The 18,408-nt window shown below is 39.8% G+C and overlaps 1 protein-coding gene across 5 annotated transcripts in view; it reads left to right on the forward strand.

Moving 5' to 3' along the window:
- The window catches only part of LOC105483539 (mitochondrial ribosomal protein S28), a 121,090-nt gene that overhangs the window by 94,666 nt on the left and 8,016 nt on the right, over positions 1-18,408 (forward strand). For 2 of the 5 annotated variants that reach the window (XM_011744420.3, XM_011744419.3), the window contains exon 3: positions 6,050-6,478. In XM_011744420.3, the coding sequence (XP_011742722.1) occupies positions 6,050-6,218 (169 nt within the window). In that variant the 3' untranslated portion in view covers positions 6,219-6,478. Of the gene's footprint in view, positions 1-6,049; positions 6,479-13,306; positions 13,481-15,852; positions 18,276-18,408 lie in introns of those variants that run through there. The other 3 variants (XR_011606937.1, XR_011606936.1, XM_071068069.1) reach the window with 3 other exon arrangements.

Genomic DNA, 18,408 nt, shown 5'->3' on the forward strand with positions numbered 1-18,408 from the left:
CCAGCTCAGGCTACCCACAGATATACCAAGTCTGTCACTGTAAACTGCAGAGTGATCTTTAGAGCTTATTATCCCCTCCCTCTGCCCCAAATCCCCAAACTCAAAGAATGCCTTCAATGAGTTTTGCTCTCCTGTCATTTATTTTATATATGTTGAAGGTTGCTACCAGACTTGTCCACTTGAATAGTATTCTAGTATCTTTAGTAAAACCATATTGAAGTATAAATAAGTATTGATGCAGTGAATTATGTAAGCTCCTATTTATTTTATATTTATTATGTGCCATGTACTTTTCATACCTTAATGCTTTAAGCCTCTTGTCAGACTTGCAAGGTGTTGCATATTGCAGATGAGTAAACAGCTCAGAAAAGGCAGATGTATTGTACTTGGTCACAGTCAAACCTCTGTGCTACACTGAAAAAAACTTGTTTCAGTCAATAAATGTATATATTTTCCTCTCACTTAAAATGAAAATTGCATATTCCAAAACATCCCTTTTTGTTTAAAAGCTATAATACTACTGCCAAGTTTGATCCCAATTTTAGTCATCAGCATGTTTCAGGTACCTGAAAGCATTTACTCCTTCTGTTTCTTTGGATTTTTTTTTTTTTTTTTTTTTTGCCCTTTCCATATGTATGTATTCATATTTAACTAGCAAAAAGTATTTAGTTTTTTAATAAAAATAGACTTGATATGATGATTGTTATGGTTGTTAGGTGACAGGATTTTCCTTTTCCTCATTTCTTTATTTCTTTTCTTGCTTTCCTTTCTTCTCTTTTCTCTTTCTTTCCCCCTCCCCTCCCCTCCCCTCCCCCCTCTCCTCCTCCTCTCCCCTCCCCTCCTCCCCTCCCCTCCCCTCCTCCCCTCCCCTCTTCCTCTCCTCTCTTCCCCTCCCCTCTCCTCTCCTCTCCTTTCTCTACAGGATCTTGCTCTGTCACCCAGGCCTGAGTGTAGTGGTGTAATCTTGGCTTACTGTAGCTGCGACCAGCCAGGCTCAAGCAATCCTCCCACTTTAGCCTTCCGAGTAGCTGGGACCACAGATGCGTGCCACCACGCCTGGCTAATTTCTGTATTTTTTGTAGAGATGGGATTTTGCCATGTTGCCCATGTTCGAGACTGGTCTCGAACTCTGAACTCAAGCAGTCCTCCTGCCTCAGTCTCCCAAAGTGCTGGGATTACAGGCGTGAGCCACCATGGCTGGCCTTCCCTAATTTCTTGACACATCTTCTTTTGTAACTTGAGAAAAAATTACAACTGTCATTATTGATACCATTTATAATGTATTATATGCATATTCCACATTATTAAAAAATGAAATCATTTACTAGACTTTTTAAATTCTCCATTTTCACATTTTATAAAATAAATCAATTCTTGAACAAGAGACAAAACTTCTGTTTGTGGTGGCACAGAATACTAGCAGGGCAAGGTTAAAAAGAACTTGAAAAATATATATTCATATTAGAATTTTAGAACAAGATTAAAATCTTTATCCAGGATAATTGCAGTTTGAGGAAATGTGTTTTGGTATATTATGAATAGTATCTTTTGCTCATTGCTGTGAGAGTATGTAGATTTCCAGCGGGCCAGTTATACATATTGTTTATTTGGCCTAATGGTAGGCACACTCTAGATAGTATTTTTAAGTGATAATCATTAGGTTTTTTTTTTTTTTTTTTCCCAAAGGACTTTTGGGAATAATTCAGGTAGCAAAAATTATGATTATAATAATTTTTATATCTTAATTTGTATCTTCTAATGGCCTGGTATAATAAATTAGGACTTAAGATGTGCGCTGTATTTGAAATTTTAATGATGACTAGAAATATTGGAGAGGAGTAGAACTTTTTGAACACCCTGTCATGTTTATTTTGTTAATCTTGGCTTCTGTGCTTGATGGTGTACAGTACAGATAGTACAGTGATGAACAATAGCAGTACTAAAGCACACATAGTTTAAATAGCCACTTATTCAATAGATTGTCTAGAAATCAGGGGTTATGTAATGTTACATGCTTATGATCATCTAGGGAATAAAAACAACAAATGACACACTTTTTATAGGCATCTTACAGATTGAATGGAAAGAAGCAATAGACTAGACAGGTCAAGGGAACATGGCAGATGGTACTTTGAAAAAGTGGGGCAAACCTGAAATAAACCAAGTAGTCTGCGTATAAAGATTCATTTGTTAATTGAATGTTCAAGATTATTACAATGTTTTATATAAGCTAATAAAAAGGCTTAAAAGTTTGCATTTTGTGTATATAATCAATTTTGCATGTAATATCACTTTACATTATATCAATTTCCAAATACTTAGAATTGTATAAAGTAGAATAAAATCATCCAACTGCAAAAGATCTAAGGTCTTTTCTGACCCTGTGCTTTTTAACAATGATGAAATTGAAGCCCAGACAGTTTATTTAAAGAAGAAAATACATACACATTCCTACTTACACACATACACACAGGGACATGGCTACTGACTTCACATATAGATTGGTATGACTATATTTGTATGAATTAGAAAAAGAAACAAATTGATGTTAATTAAACCTTTAGAAATGTTTTTCTTCCTGTTGAAAAAAGAGAAAATGGAAACTTTTCTTCTGTAGTCTTAAAACTCTAATTAAGGAATTGCGAGAAAGCCAGAAAAATATCTGAATGATTTTAACTTAGTAGGATGAAAACATAGATGGTTAATGATTTCAAAAGAACTATTTTAAAACTTGTGAGAATTATGATTACAGCAAGACAGCTAATTTGACTAGCAATGTCAGAATTCCTTACAGTATTCTCTTTGGATACCAAGGTTCAATCCAAGCTTTGTATTTGTTGGCTTTGTATTACTTAATATTATTTATATCAAAGAACTAGTGAGAGAGATTCTCTCTATTTTAAGTCTGTGAGAACCATCAGTAGCATGCACTGACAGATGTTAAAGAATGTCTGTGGAAAGAATGTCAGAAACCTCTCCAAAGGAAAGTCTTTAAAGCATGCCCTTAATACAGAAATGCAAAACCAGATTTAATTGCCCTTTTCCTATACAGCTCAGACGTGCAGGCTCGTTTACTGCAGCATATGGCCTGAGAAAGTGCACAGTGGAAGAGAGCAGTCTTGGTAAAGGCTGAGATTGAATCCATTTAGGCTGGAGTTCACAAAGATCAGTCAGAAGCAAGCACTTGAAGTTAAAAGAAACACACCAAGCAGTAAAAACACAGGCTATTTTCATTTTGAATGTGCTCAGTGGAGACATCCTATTTGCCTTTCAAGACAGCAGTATTCTTTGGTTTTAATAGGAAATACAAAATTTCTGAAAAACTGCTGCCTGGGGGGCTTTTCCCCCAATTTAAAAAAAGATGTAAAAAAATCACATTGCACGAGGCAGTATTGTTTTTAATGATAATTTATTTGAAAGTAGCCATTTTTCTAATGAGAATTAAAATAATGAGTTGAATGGCAGCAATATGGCTTATATTTTACTTCATAGGAAAGACATGAGACTATATGAAGTGATAAATTCTTACCACTCCTAAAGGGATTATGTTTACAGTTCTTTCAAGAGGTCATAGGTAATTGAAAACTTAAGGAGGAACAGAAGAATCTGTGAATCGTTTTACACCACTGTGTGGCATTAGGCCAGTAGCTTTACTTCCGTGTACCATAATTTTTTTGTCTGTAACATGGAGGATATCTCTAGTTTTTTAAAACAAAGACACAAAATATTACCTATGATGTCAAACACACATATATACATATATGCATATAAACATATAGAAGGACTAGAAAATGTGACTGACTTCATCATTTTCCAGATTTTACAAAAGGACATTTATTTCTAAAATCAGAAAAAGTAACTTCTCAAAAAAAGCTGAATAGCCTAAATGTTTACTTGATGGACCATATATAAATTTCTTCAGAATACCAATTATTATGTGGAGACTCTTCATATGTAGTCTACCAAAATTATTTTCCAGTGACTTTTTTGAGAACTTTGTTTCTTCATTTTCTGTTTATATAAAGTTATTTTAATTTTAAAATTAAATTAGAATATATAAAGTATATAGATTGTTGAAGATTTGTGGTTTTTAATCAGCAGTACTTCCATCTTGCTATTCTATAATGTTGATGTTTAACTTTTAAAATAATTGATTGAGGAAGAAAGGCAAATGGATATCAGTTTTCATTTGGTATTATAAAATACTTGAATCTTTTATTTACTAAATTAAGTCATCGGCCGGGCGCGGTGGCTCAAGCCTGTAATCCCAGCACTTTGGGAGGCCGAGACGGGCGGATCACGAGGTCAGGAGATGGAGACCATCCTGGCTAACACGGTGAAACCCCGTCTCTACTAAAAAATACAAAAATCTAGCCGGGCGAGGTGGCGGGCGCCTGTAGTCCCAGCTGCTCGGGAGGCTGAGGCAGGAGAATGGCGTAAACCCGGGAGGCGGAGCTTGCAGTGAGCTGAGATCCGGCCACTGCAGTCCAGCCTGGGCAACAGAGCAAGACTCCGTCTCAAAAAAAAAAAAAAAAAAAAAATTAAGTCATCATGTGTTATGACTGGCATTACATTTTCTTTTGTAATTTATTTTTTAACTAATAAAAATTGTACATATTTGGCCGGGCACGGTGGCTCACGCCTGTAATCCCAGCACTTTGGGAGGCCGATGCAGGTGGATCACGAGGTCAGGAGATCGAGACCATCCTGGCTAACACGGTGAAACCCTGTCTCTACTAAAAATACAAAAAATTAGCCGGGCGTGGTGGCAGGCGCCTGTAGTCCCAGCTACTCGGAAGGCTGAGGCAGGAGAATGGTGTGAACCTGGGAGGCGGAGCTTGCAGTGAGTGGAGATCATGCCACAGCACTCCAGCCTGGGTGACGAGCGAGACTCCATCTCAAAAAAAAAAAAAAAAAAAAAAATTGTACATATTTATTGGGTATAACATGCTGTTTTGAAATATGTATGCATTGTGGGATAGCCAAATCGAGCTAATTAACAAATGCATTACCTCATGTACTTAAATCATTTTTGGTGATGAGAACATAAAATATACTCAGCAATTTCCAAGTCTACAACACACTGTTATTAACTGTCATCACCATGATGCACAATAGATCTGTTGAACTTACTCCTCCTATCTAACTGAAATTTTGTATCCTTTGACTAACATCCTTTGACCTGGTAACCACAGGAGCTGTAGTTATCTCTACTATAAGATGTTAAACTTTTTTAGATTTCACATATAAGTGAGAGATCATGTGGGGTTTGTCATGCTGTGCCTGGTTTATAAAGTCCTCCAGGTTCATCCAACTGGCATTACATATTAATAACACTGCAACCAATCCCAAATACTGAGTTCTTTACACTTAGACATTTTTCCATTTTGCTTTTGTAAAATTTTACTTTAAAATAAAGTTTTAATTTTAGAAGGAAAATGTATCTGAAACTTCTTTTCCCCTTGATACTCTCTGACTTTAATTGACAGAGCAGACACCAGTTTTAAGAACTGTCTGGCTTGAATTTCCGTTTACTGTGGGTTTTAAAATCTTTAAAGGCAACTTTTAAGATGAAAATTCTAGAGCTGGCAGTGGCTCACACCTGTTATCCCCAAAATTTAGGAGGTCAAAATTTGGGAGGGTCACTTGAGGCCAGGAGTTTGAGACCAGCCTGGGCAACATAGAGAGACCCTGACTCTGAAATTAGCTGGTCATGGTGGTGCATGCTTGTAGTCTTAGCTGCTTGGGAGGTTGAGGCAGGAGAGTCGCTTGAGCCCAGAAATTTGAAGTTACAGTAGGCTCTGATTGCACCGCTGTACTCCGGCCTGGGTAACAGAATGAGACCCTGTCTTTTTTTTTTTCCAAAACAAAAAAGTTTGGGAGTGGGGGGCAGGATTTCTGATACAATCAAATTACCGGTGTTAACTTCATCTTGAGCTAACAGAAATTAAAATTGGAATTTGGTTGTTGTCGTTAAACTAGTTGTTCGTGTTATGATATTCAGAATTAATGGATTTTTTTTTTTTTTTTTTTTTTTTTTACTATTTAGGAAATACCAGAAAGGAACCAGGGTCCGGTTGCGGCTATTAGATCTTGAGCTTACATCTAGGTTCCTGGGAGCAACAACAGATACAACTATACTAGAGGCTGATGCAGTTCTCTTAGGAATCCAGGAGAGTAAAGACTCAAGATCTAAAGAAGAACGTCATGAAAAATAAATGAACTTTGCTTAGTGGATTCATTCCTTTGCTGAAGTCAGGTATTCATCAAAAATGCAGTTAGACTAATTGTGAATAAATGATTGAATTAAGATATAATAAATAAAAGCTATAATTATAGATAGCTCTTGTTAGAATTTTCTTTAGCAATATTCCTGCCCCTTACCCCTTGTTTTGCCCTTAATGTTTTTTCCTTTGATGGGGATGGTATACACTGTACTGAGAAATTGTCATTCAATAAATATGTTTTGAGTGCTGTCTATGTGTATGGTACTAGTTTAAACAGCAATAAACAAATTAGACAAAATTGCCTGCCTTGTGGCCCTTACATTCCACTGGGGAAAACAGGCAATAAATAAGTAAAATATATGGTATGTTAGACAGTGATACATAGCTAAGGAGAAAAAGGAAGCAAGGAATGGGGTTACAAGGTGTCTGAGTGATAGGTTGCTAGCTACATGGGTCTCTGAGGAAGAATTTTCCAGCAGAAGGAGCGACTAGTGCAAAGCCCCTGAGACACGACTGCACCTATCCAGATTAAGGACCAGGGAGGAAGCCACTGTAGGAGCACAAAAAAAGTAGGAGATGAACAGAGAGGTGAGGGAGGCTCTGTAGGTCCTCATATGCACTCTGGCATTTATTTACTGATTGAGATGGCAGGTCATTGGAGGATTCTGAGCAGAGGAAGGATATAATCTGACATTTTAGCAGGATCTCTTTGAGTAAGTTAGCTGCGTAGACCTAAGTTGAACAAGGACAGCCACAGCAAGACCCATAAGGAGACTTATCCAGGCAAGAGATGATGGCAACTTGGACCAAGGTAGTAGCAGTGTAATTGGCGAGAAGTTCTTGAAATCTGGATATATTTTGAAGATGGAGCCCGTGGGATTTCCTAACACATTGGATATGGAATATATGAGAAAGGAAGGAGTGAGGATGACAACAAGGTTTTTGGCCTGCACAGTTGGAAGACTTTAATTGCCTTTAACTGAGGTAGGTAAAGAGCAGGTTTGAGGGAACTATTCTGAACTCAATTTTGGACATGTTAAATTTGAGATGCATATTAGCCATCTAACTGGAGATGTTCTGAAGGCAGTTGGATATATGGCTCTGGAGTTCACGGGAGAGCTCTGGATGAAAGAAAGAGACTTGCAAATCATAAACATACTTGCAAGTCATAATCATACTTCACAAATGATGTAGGTCAAGAATTCAGGCAGGGTTCTTGACCTGGCCTAGGCAGTTTTGTTTCTCATGGTATCAGTTGAAGTCACCTGGCTGGCCGCTCTAGTAGCGTCCAAGACAGCTTCACACACGTGTCCAGTACTTTGGCAGGGGTGCTTGAAAGGTTAGGTTCAGCTGGAACAGTCAACCAGAGCACCTACACGTGGCCTCTCCAGCATGGCAGTCTCAGGATAGTAAGATGGCTCTCATGGGCTGGCTTTCCCCAGAGGGAGCATTCCACAAGAACCAGGCTGACACTATCTGACCGAGCGCAGGAAATCACACAGCTTCACTTGTACCCAGTTGGTTATAAAAAAAGTTATAAGGTCCGGATTCAAGGGGAAGGAATAAGACTCCACCTCTTAATGGAGGTGTGACAGTGTCACAGTGTAGAAGGTCAGTGGATTAATGATACTGTGGCAAAAGAGCCTGCCACACCACCCCTTCCCAAGGTCACACCCAGTAGCCAATAGCCTCTGCAAAGTCTCAAATCTAAATTTTAACCCCTCCACTCACTATCCTTCCTGCTCCCTTAATTTTGTGTGCCCAATTGAGCACTTTTTCAAAAATCTTTGAGATTCCAATCCCCATTGACTCCCAATTTTTTCACTCATCATCTTATGTTCTCACTATCCCCTTCATCCAGCTTTAGAGTCTGGGGTGCATCGCTATGATGACTCCCTTGCAAACAAAACACCGTTGAGTCTTCTCCCTTCCGCCATTTTTCACCTGGCATAACTTCAACCCTGATTAAATGTCTACCTGCTTCATTCCTGCACCTGAGCTGTTCAGCATTACAGAAGACAACCTTACAATTATATTGATTGGTATCACTTTAAATCTGGAATTTCAGGTTAAGATGTCAGGTTAATACATACATCTAATTTTATTCCCTCCAAAGCCTCACTAAAATTACAACAAAGGGAGATGGATGGATGAATAGGAAGATAGATGATAGAGACACATGAATACCCACAGCAAAAAAAAAAAAGTCAAGTGTGAGAAAAACAGGAAAAGAACAAAATTTTGCAATCTGAAAATAGATGGATGAATAGACATTTACATAGCAGAACAGAGGTAGACACATTCTTAGCTGTCAGCGCAGAAAGCTGAGAACCAACCTGATTTACTGCAGAATCCTCAGAATATTCAGGAACTGGCAGAACCAGGTACTTCTAGATCTAAGAGTGAAGTGGGGTTAGGGGAGGTCAGAATAAAGAGGTTTGGGGGTCAGCCATGGTGGCTTGCGCCTGTAATCCCATCACTTTGGGTGGCCAAGGTGGGCAGATCACCCGAGGTCAGGAGTTCAAGACCAGCCTGGCCAACATGGTGAAACCTCGTCTCAACTAAAAATACAAAAAAGCCCGGCCTGGTTGTGTGCACCTGTAATCCCAGCTATTCGGGAAGCTGAGGTAGGAGAATCGCTTGAACCCAGGAGGCGGAGGTTGCAGTGAGCCAAGATCACACCACTGCACTCTAGCCTGGGCAACAAGAGCGAAACTCCATCTCAAGGGAAAAAAAAATTTTGGGGGGGTAAAAGCTAAAAAATAACCTAGATTCCTTTCCCCATTCCACTTAAATGATGTGGCAGCCCACTTCCACCCAAAGTGGCTGTCTCTCTCCCTTTCCAGGATGATTCTGGCAATTTCGTATTTGGACTTTGCTATCTGCCTTCCTCTGTAGAAACAGTTGGGGGTGGGGCAGTAAAGGAGCGGGTCAAATGCACATACACAAATGCACTAAACCAGATATTTCACTGCTCTGAAGACTAGAAGCCAAGGAGAGTATCGATTGAGTAATATATATATATATTTTTTTGTGGGGGGGGTGGGATGGAGTCTTGCTCTGTCACCCAGGCTGCAGTGCAGTGGTACAATCTCAACTCACTGCAACCTCGGGTTCAAGCAATTCTCCTGCCTGAGCTCCTGAGTAGCTGGGATTACAGGCGCGTGCCACCATACCCAGCTAATTTTGTATATTTTTAGTAGAGACGGGGAATCGCTGTGTTAGCCAGGATGGTCTCGATCTCCTGACCTTGTGATCTACCCCCCCTCGGCCTCCCATAGTGCTAGGATTATAGGCGTGAGCCACTGCACCCGGCCCGATTAAGTAATACCTTAAGAACAGTGGTCAGGAAAGAAGGCAGTCTGTACCTTCTGATGTTTCAGATCTGCAACAAGACCCTATATTCCTATTTTCAAAGTCTCACCACCAGAAAATTCTTCCTCATCTCTTATGACACCAATCTAAGGCTTCTTTTTAATCTAAACTCAAGTTCCCAGGTGTACTGGGTTGAAGAGTTCCCCCACCCCCCAACCTTCTCCCATATTCATGTCCATCTGGAACTTGTGAATGTGACCTTATTTGGAATAGGGACTTTGCAGGTGTAGTCAAGTTAAGATGAGGTCATGCTGGATTGAAGTGGGTCATAGTGAATGCAGTATGACTGGTGTCCTTAGAAGGGGAGGCAAGCTTTGGACACCGACACACAGGGAGAATGCCATGTGGCTTGTGAGGGAGAGATGGTAAGTTCTGCTGCCACAAGCTAAGGATTGCCAGCAGCCACCAGAAGCTCAGAGAGCTGCATGGAACAGGTTCTCCCTCTGAATACTTTAAGAAGGAATCAGTACACCGACACCTTGACTGCAGACTGCCGGCCTCTTGAACTGTGAGAATATGACTTTTGGTTGTTTTAAGCCTTAAGCCACCCAATATGTAGTATGTTAGGAAAGCCCTAGAAAACTAATTACACCAGGCATCTCTAAGACATACGATGTCTAGTCAGGGATTGATTTCCCAGCCTGACTCAGAGAACAGCTGTCCATCTCTCCCGATGCTTTGACTCCGTGATTGCCATTTGCAGCCCATATTATATCTCCAGTTTCCTGTGCTCCTTTCTTTTTTCGTTTACTTTTATATTTTGGTCCAGCATTGACCTCTTTTACAGCCTGAATGAAAACATCAATGGGGCCTCCAGCTATATTCAACCTAGCAAAACCAGCTCCCCAAACCCCAGTCACCTAGTTCAAGTCAGCCAGGTTGAGATAGCCTAGAGAACCAGTTTTCAGGGAACAGTCTTCATTCTTTTAATATTATTAAAGTTTTCTAAGTCAACATGCCAAACAAACAAAACTTAACTTATAGTGTTTCTCTGTCAGCTCAGGCCCTCCAGGAAACAGACACCAAGACAGAACTAGACGTGCAATTCTGGGAGAAATGCCAGTGAAGGATAAAGGGGAGAGGGAGCAGGAGTAAACAGGAGAGCCTCAAGCTGTGATGACGATCTGACACCTGTAAAGGGAGGTTGGGTAGGAAGAGTGTCCAGACTGCGGTGCAGCTCTGTGAAATTCTCAGCCAGGCTAATGGGAGTGTCAGAGCGAAGATTGCCCATTAGAAGAGTTCCACAGTAGGCAAGAATGGCTCATCTCTACTACTCCCACCAAGCTCAGTCATTGGAGAGGTCCGGGGAGTGTCACCTCAGCATGACACTGCTGGATTCTGAAGGTTCAGCAGCTGGAGGCTGTCTGCAAACTACACTCCTTGAATCAGGCTCTCTCTTTCTCTTTCTTCTTTTTTTGAAACGGCATCTTGCTCTGTTGCCCAGGCTAGAGTACAGTGGCATGATCTCGGCTCACTGTGACCTCCACCCCCAGGGTTCAAGCAATTCTCCTGCTTCAGCCTCCTGAGTAGGTGGGATTACAGGCGCCCACAATCACACCCGGCTCATTTGTTGTATATTTAATAGAGACGGGGTTTCACCATGTTGGCCAGGCTGGTCTCGAACTCCCGACCTCAGGTGATTACCTGCCTCGGCATCCCAAAGTGCTGGGATTACAGGAATTAGGCTTTCTTTTTTTTCTTTTTTTTTTTTTTTTTTTTGAGACGGAGTCTCGCTCTGTCACCCAGGCTGGAGTGCAGTGGCCGGATCTCAGCTCACTGCAAGCTCCGCCTCCCAGGTTCCCGCCATTCTCCTGCCTCAGACTCCCGAGTAGCTGGGACTACAGGCGCCCGCCACCTCGCCCGGCTAAGTTTTTGTATTTTTAGTAAAGACGGGGTTTCACTGTGTTAGCCAGGATGGTCTCGATCTCCTGACCTCGTGATCCGCCCGTCTCGGCCTCCCAAAGTGCTGGGATTACAGGCTTGAGCCACCGCGCCCGGCCAGGAATTAGGCTTTCTTAAAGGGAGATCTAAGAGTGTATTCCTAGGGTTATGGAATTTTCAAACATAAAAGTACTGACATATGAGGACTATTGCCATTCTGATTTGTCTCTTGGTTTTCTGAACAAGAATAGAAGCTGGAAATAAGTGGATTTTCTTCAATCATAACAGGTTTATCATGTCTTTGTAGGAGCCTAATTTTCTTTGAAATATAGACATGTCATAAGAGTTTCTCAGCCCTTCCCAATTTCATTTTTATTTGGCATAAGATTTCATTATTAAATATGGTCAACCCTTTACCCATTATGGTGGAGAAGTACAGTGGTGTAGATTATCCTAATTATTTGTGGTTAGCTTTAGAATATATTTTTTCTATGAAGCAAATTTTTTGTGATAAAATATACCACATAGGATAACAAAATTGATAAGCCTATAGATGGCTAAAAAGAAGAAAAAATAAAATTTACCATTTTAGCCATATTTTAAATGTACAATTCAGTGGCTTGAAGTGCATTCACATTATGCAACTATCATCACTATCCATCACCAGAACTTTTCAGTCATCCCAAACTGAAACTCTGTATCCATTAGACAAGAACTCTTCATTTCTTCCCAGCCCCTAGTAACCACTATCCTACTTTGTGTGTCTATGAGTTTGACTATTTTAAGTACCCCATGTAAGTGGACTCATACAGTATTTGTTCTTTTGTGTCTGGTTTATTCCATTTAGCATAATGTTTTCAAGATTCATAAGGTGGTAGCATGTATCAGAATTTTACTCCTTTTTAAGGTGAATAATATTTCATTGTGTGTATATATAGTCATTTGTTTATCTAGTCATCTAGAACATTGGGTTGTTTCCATCTTTTGCTATTATGTATCATGCCACTGCAAACACTAGGGTACTACAATATACTTTTGAACTTACAATTGAATGCATCTATCTTGCTTGAGACATGCAAAAATTTTTTTTTATCCCATAATAAATAATGGGCTAATTCTGGATAAGCTGCTTAATTATCCAGCATCCTCATTCTGCCTTTCCTGTACTCCTTCCAGGTGCTTGATGAAATACACAACCACCCTCAGTGCCTGCCAAACAGGACTGGCCTCTCTGTACTTACTTATTTACCCCTTACCCATGCAGATATTCTGTTTCCATGGTGCTCTAAAAACTAGAGATTTTAGAAATCCTTTTGGCCAGGAACTTAAAATATTTTTAGGCATAGGAACCCTTCTTCATATAAAATTTATATAGTGTGATAGGTTGAATAATTGAACTCAGTTCTTTCCTCAAATGTAGTGATATTGTATATCCATATTCTCCACATGATCTCACGATGGCAAAATACTTTTCTGCGCCTTGACTTTGGCCTTGGCCATATGACTTGCTTTGGTCAATAGGATTTTAGTGTCTGTGATGTGAACAGAGAAGATGCTTTTGAGTGTGGCCTTGCTTTTTGGCATAGACCCTCAGACTAGAATAAGCCAAATGGACTTCCAGCCTGAAGCAGAGCCACCCTCAGGTCTGTAGACCACAGGGCGCAATAAGTGCTTATTGTTGTAAGCTACTGACATTTTTGTGGTTGTTTGTTAAGCAGCAATACCTGACCAATACAGAAATTAATACCTAGAAGTGGCATTGGTTCTGGGATTGGGTGGTTCCAATGTTCAACTGAAATTGTTCCAATGTTCTCTTCACAAAGGAGCAAGAAGTATCATGGAACAGGAAGGGTCTCTGAGAAAATAGAACCAAGAGCGATGGAGAAAAATGGACTTGAGAGCTATACTCATGAAGCAGAATGGAGATCTAGTAAGGAACATTCTTGCCTTGGGGTAGAGGGACCCCACTCTGTTCATAAGAGGGACTCCCACAACACTTACCTAATGGGATTTTAGAATTGTTGGGCCAATGATTATGATGTGCCTTCAGTCTTTTTTTTTCCTTTTTTTTTTTTCCTTTTTTTTTTTGAGACAGGGTCTCACTCTGTTGCCCAGGCTGAAGTGCAGTTGCACAATCTCAGCTCACTGCAACCTCCACCTCCCGGGTTCAAGTGATTCTCGTGCCTCAGCCTCCTGAGTAGCTGGGACTACAGGTGCACACCATCATGCCCAGCTAATTTTTTTTTTTTTTTTTTGAGAGCTAGGGTTTTGCCATGTTGTCCAGGCTGGTCACAAATGCCTGAACTCAAGCAATCTGCCCCTACTCAGCTTCCCAAAGTGTTAAGATTACACCCAGCCCAGTCTTTACTTTTTCAAATGGGAGTATTTATTGCGGTTATCCTGTCCCTGTTCCACCATTGTACATTAGATGTACTAATTGTCTACTGCTAATTAATTATCTGTTGCTAAGTAACATCCCCAAAATTTAGTCACTTAAAACAACAGAACACATATTTATTATCTCATAGTTTCTGTGGGTCAGAATTCCAGGCACAGCTGAACTAGATTCTCTGATTCAGGGTCTGTCATAGGCTTTGTTCAAGTTGTCAGCCAGGGCTTGGGGTTCATCTGAAGGTTTGACTGGGGAAGGATCCACTCCCAAGCTCACTTACATAATTGCCAGGATTCAGTTCCTTGATGGCTATTAGACTGAGGCTTCAATTCCTTGCTGGCTATTGGCCAGAAGTCACCTTCAGTTCCTTACCTTGTGAGCCTCCTTAGCATGGTACCTTGCTTTATCAGAGCCAGCAAAAGAGACAGAGTCTGCTAGCAAGATGGAAGTCACTCTTATGTAACATATTCACAGAAGTGACATCCCCTTAATGCTGCCACATTCTAGAAGCAAGTTACTCATAGGAAGAAGATAACATAAGGCCACAAATACCAGTGGGCAGGAACCATTGGGACCATCTTAGAAGCTGCCTACCATGGGTATGCAGGAGGTAGATAATTTCTATCCGGCTTATAGGTATTTGGATCTAAGTAGCAGCATTTGGATTTATAGATCACAAGATCATAGGTTTTTGGCAGATGCCATGGTTGGATGAGGCTTTGGGATCGGGGAAAGATGTCACAAGATGGGGATGGGGGAGTTTTGCATGTGGGAGGGATATAAATAGTTGTAACCAAGAAAATAATTGTAGGCCAGGCATAGTGACTCACACCTGTAATCCCAGCACTTAGGGAGGCCGAGATGGAAGGATTGCTTGAGCCCAGGAGTTCAAGACTGGCCTGGGCAACGTAGAGCCTATCTCTACAAAAAGTGAAAAAAAAAAAAAAAAATTAGCCAGCATGATAGCACATGCATATGGTTCCAGCTTCTCAGGAGGTTGAGGCAGGAGTATTGCTTCAGCCCAGGATGTTGAGGTTGAAGTGAGCCGTGATCATACCACTACATCCCAGATTGGGCAACAGAGCGAGACCCTGTCTCAAGAAAAAGAAAATAATTGTAAGAGATTGAATTATCCATCCCAATTCTTCATCCCCCTGTAGTAATATCCTTTCTATGGTCTCATAGTAGATAGGATATAGTAACCTCGCCATTATGGTACTCATTATTTCGATAGTTGATATAAGTTAGAGATATAAATAAGTTCAGGAAAGATTTAGATGAATCTCTGAATGGTAAATTCAGATTTCAGTATTAAAGGAAACCAGGGAGTTTGAAATACATCCCAAAACTTCTGAGGTCAACATTAATGGAGTACTATGAAACTTTGAAACCACAGACTGGTTAGACCATTGGGCTGACCCAGTATTGCATTTCTTATATTCATATCATTTGGTTTTTAAAAATAAATACACATTTTAGTATAAATTCCTAAGGGAAACATGTATTTTATTTGAAAAGACTATAACTTTTTTCATGTTTCTTTAAAACTAATTACAAAGAACTCAGAGATGCTCTGAGCAAAGGAGGAAGGAAAGGAAAATTCTACAAAAGAATGTGTCTTATTTTAAGTTCTTATACCTGCACTCTACATGTGGAAGATGGAAAACAAGATTTTGAACATAGGTTCTCAGCTTCCAGGTAAAAAATTGTATGAACCCCAAAATTGTCCTGTGAACAGATGAAATCTTTAGAAACCAAAAAGTGGCTCAGATTACTACCATTTTCTTCACAAAATTGCCTCTCTGAAAAAACAATCCAACTGTTTTACCATACTCTATAAGTCTCAAATCATTATGGTTTGGGAAAAATGCACATGAGACTGTGATAGCAATAATTACTTCAAATGAATGAATAAAAGAAAGCAAGATACTGTGTTTTTTTCTAGGCAACACTTAAATGCAGAATCTTTCATTTTAGATGCAGTAAATACCACAGAAGCCAGTAGATAAAGATGATGTCTCAACTCTCAAAACCATACCAAAAGGAGTGGGAATTCCACTCAGGCAGGCAGCTGAGACAAGGATTGTGGGTAAAATGCTACCATCTTTCTTGGTGGGAAATAATACTATGTCTGAGCTATGTTGCTGCATAACTGCCTTTTAGACATATTTAGCAATGCCTAATATACTAGTAAATTTTTAAAATAGAGCCACAGAAGGGATGATAATTTAAGGTAATCCCCTCTAATTTTGTCTTTTAAAAAATCTGGTCCATTAGTCATTTCAATCTTTGTTAACACCTCTCTTTTTCCCACTCAGCCTCTGGTGTGGGTATTAACAAAATCTGAATGGACTAATGCACCAGAAAAAGTCCTGGAAAATCTACCAAGAGCATAGTATTATCAGCCTCCATGTAGTCTAAGGTACATGTCACTTGATAAGTGTGGATGCAAGGACTAGAAAAACTAGAAAAGACATTATTCCACAAAGAGCAAGAAAAAGAATGATTATAAAGTTGGATCCTCTGGTAAGCCAGAGATTAAAGTCTTACTGATATGAGGTGAATTAACATTAACATGGCTGTCTCCTAAATGATTCTCTAAGATTGCCTCGAGAGGTAGGAAGTTGGTCACAGCTGTTTGCAGTGTGAACTGGATGACCACTTGAGAAGAGGTGGTAAGGTGCAGGAAGACGCAGCCAAAGTTCCATGGTTATTAAAGGAAAATGGACATAGAATTCACCTGTAACTAAGAACTCTAGATAATGAGATCAGGCTTGCTCATCCATACAAGACCCCTGGATGTGTTTTGGCTTTGTTCCTTTCCTCCTGCCCCAAGACAGAGACCAGCTTCCGCTTTCACCAGGCTGCTCCCTCAGCATATCCAGGCAGCTCCAAATCAAGGCCCAGGAAAGTGAGGCCTAGAGGAAACAAGGCGAACTTCTCCCACCCACCTCTGTAAGGGCCTGTTTGTCAAGTTTAGTTTTTATTCTAGTGCCGTCTTCCTCCATATGAAAGATAGGGACTCTTCACAGAAGTGTGGCCCTTTCCTGGGGCCTGAACAGGACATGCCTGTTGGAACGAAACACTACAGTCTTCACACATATTAAAGAAAGACAGAGACATGGGGTCATTTTCTTATACTCTACCAACACCATGACTCACTCATAGGGTCCTGCATCTCTGTACCTTCCACCACAGAAGCTCTGTAGTCAGTTTTTACTTAGCATTAGTGAATGTGTCAAGTCACCACATACCTTCCTGCTATTTCTGCTGCTGTCACCTTCCTCCCTATCATCTCTCCATCTACATAAATTCTACACAAAAAGCTTTCCCTAGAGTAGGCCAGATTCAGTGTTTTAAAATAATTGTGGGAATATATGGAAAAGATAACCTACTATTTTCTCTAATGAAACATGGTTGATAGTTATTAGAGAAAGTTTTTCAAAGAGTATTTTCTTGGTCAAAGGCACTGTAAATTCCTGAGTAATCAGGGAGATTTCAGTTCCTAGGGAATAGTCTACACAACCAAATGTTGCCTATAAAACCCTAAAATGCATTACATAGTCTCCTGGCCCCAAAACATTTCCTGCTTTTTAAAACAGAGAATACTGACAGGATTTAAAGTTTTCCTTGATGACTCAGGGCCACCATTATGAAAAACAATTTTGTAATGATGTGATTTCCCAGGGATTATTAAGGTAGGTAGAGCTGCTAGCTTCTACCAAGTGGTCCCAGACCATTTGTGCTCTTTGAATTTTTTAACTGGTTACCTACAACTTCCCTTACTATCAGCTGATAGTTTTTACTTATGCTAATGTACCTACTTCTAGTAATTTCCTGCTTGTCTAACAAGTTGCTCCTGATCTAATTGAGGGAGCTTTATGCCTATGTACAAAATGACCATCAATAACTATCCTTCTTTAGTTCTTCTGTTTGCATTAAATCTTTTTCCATCTCTGTTCTCTAAATTTGTAACCTTTATTGGTATCAGTGCGCTTTTCCGCTTCTAATTTATAAGCTTGTTTTACAGTAGTCTGGAAGAGGCTTTGAGGCCAATTTTGTAAAACTGTGGAACAATGCATGAATTTTGGATATCTGTTTTCTATTTCACAGCCTTTGTCCCTTATTTTCAGAAGCACAGCTGTGTCTCATGTTAAAGGTTGTTAATTTTATTTCATTCTATCATTTACAATTAAAGGCTCTAGAAAAGAAGATAAAACTAATAAGAAAATTGGTATTTTTTAAAACAACTTTAAAGACTGTCCTGATACAATCTCCTAGACCTTAAGTATCTAAGTAAATAAGTGGGTAAATGGATATGAATTAATCAATTACCTCTGCTTTGAAACCAATTCATGTACTTTGTAGATTAATCTCCTGGGGAGTTAATGTATACGTTCTTAATAAACTGTAGAAGTGTCAACGATGGGCAATTGAGTTTTACTCATTTTTGTATCTTCTTTTGTGCCAGCACAGTGTCAAAAACATAGAGAATACTCATCAATATTTGTTGAATGTATTTAGTTGATTCAG

The sequence above is a fragment of the Macaca nemestrina genome, chromosome 8 (assembly GCF_043159975.1).
Source record: "Macaca nemestrina isolate mMacNem1 chromosome 8, mMacNem.hap1, whole genome shotgun sequence".
Lineage (NCBI taxonomy): Eukaryota > Metazoa > Chordata > Mammalia > Primates > Cercopithecidae > Macaca > Macaca nemestrina.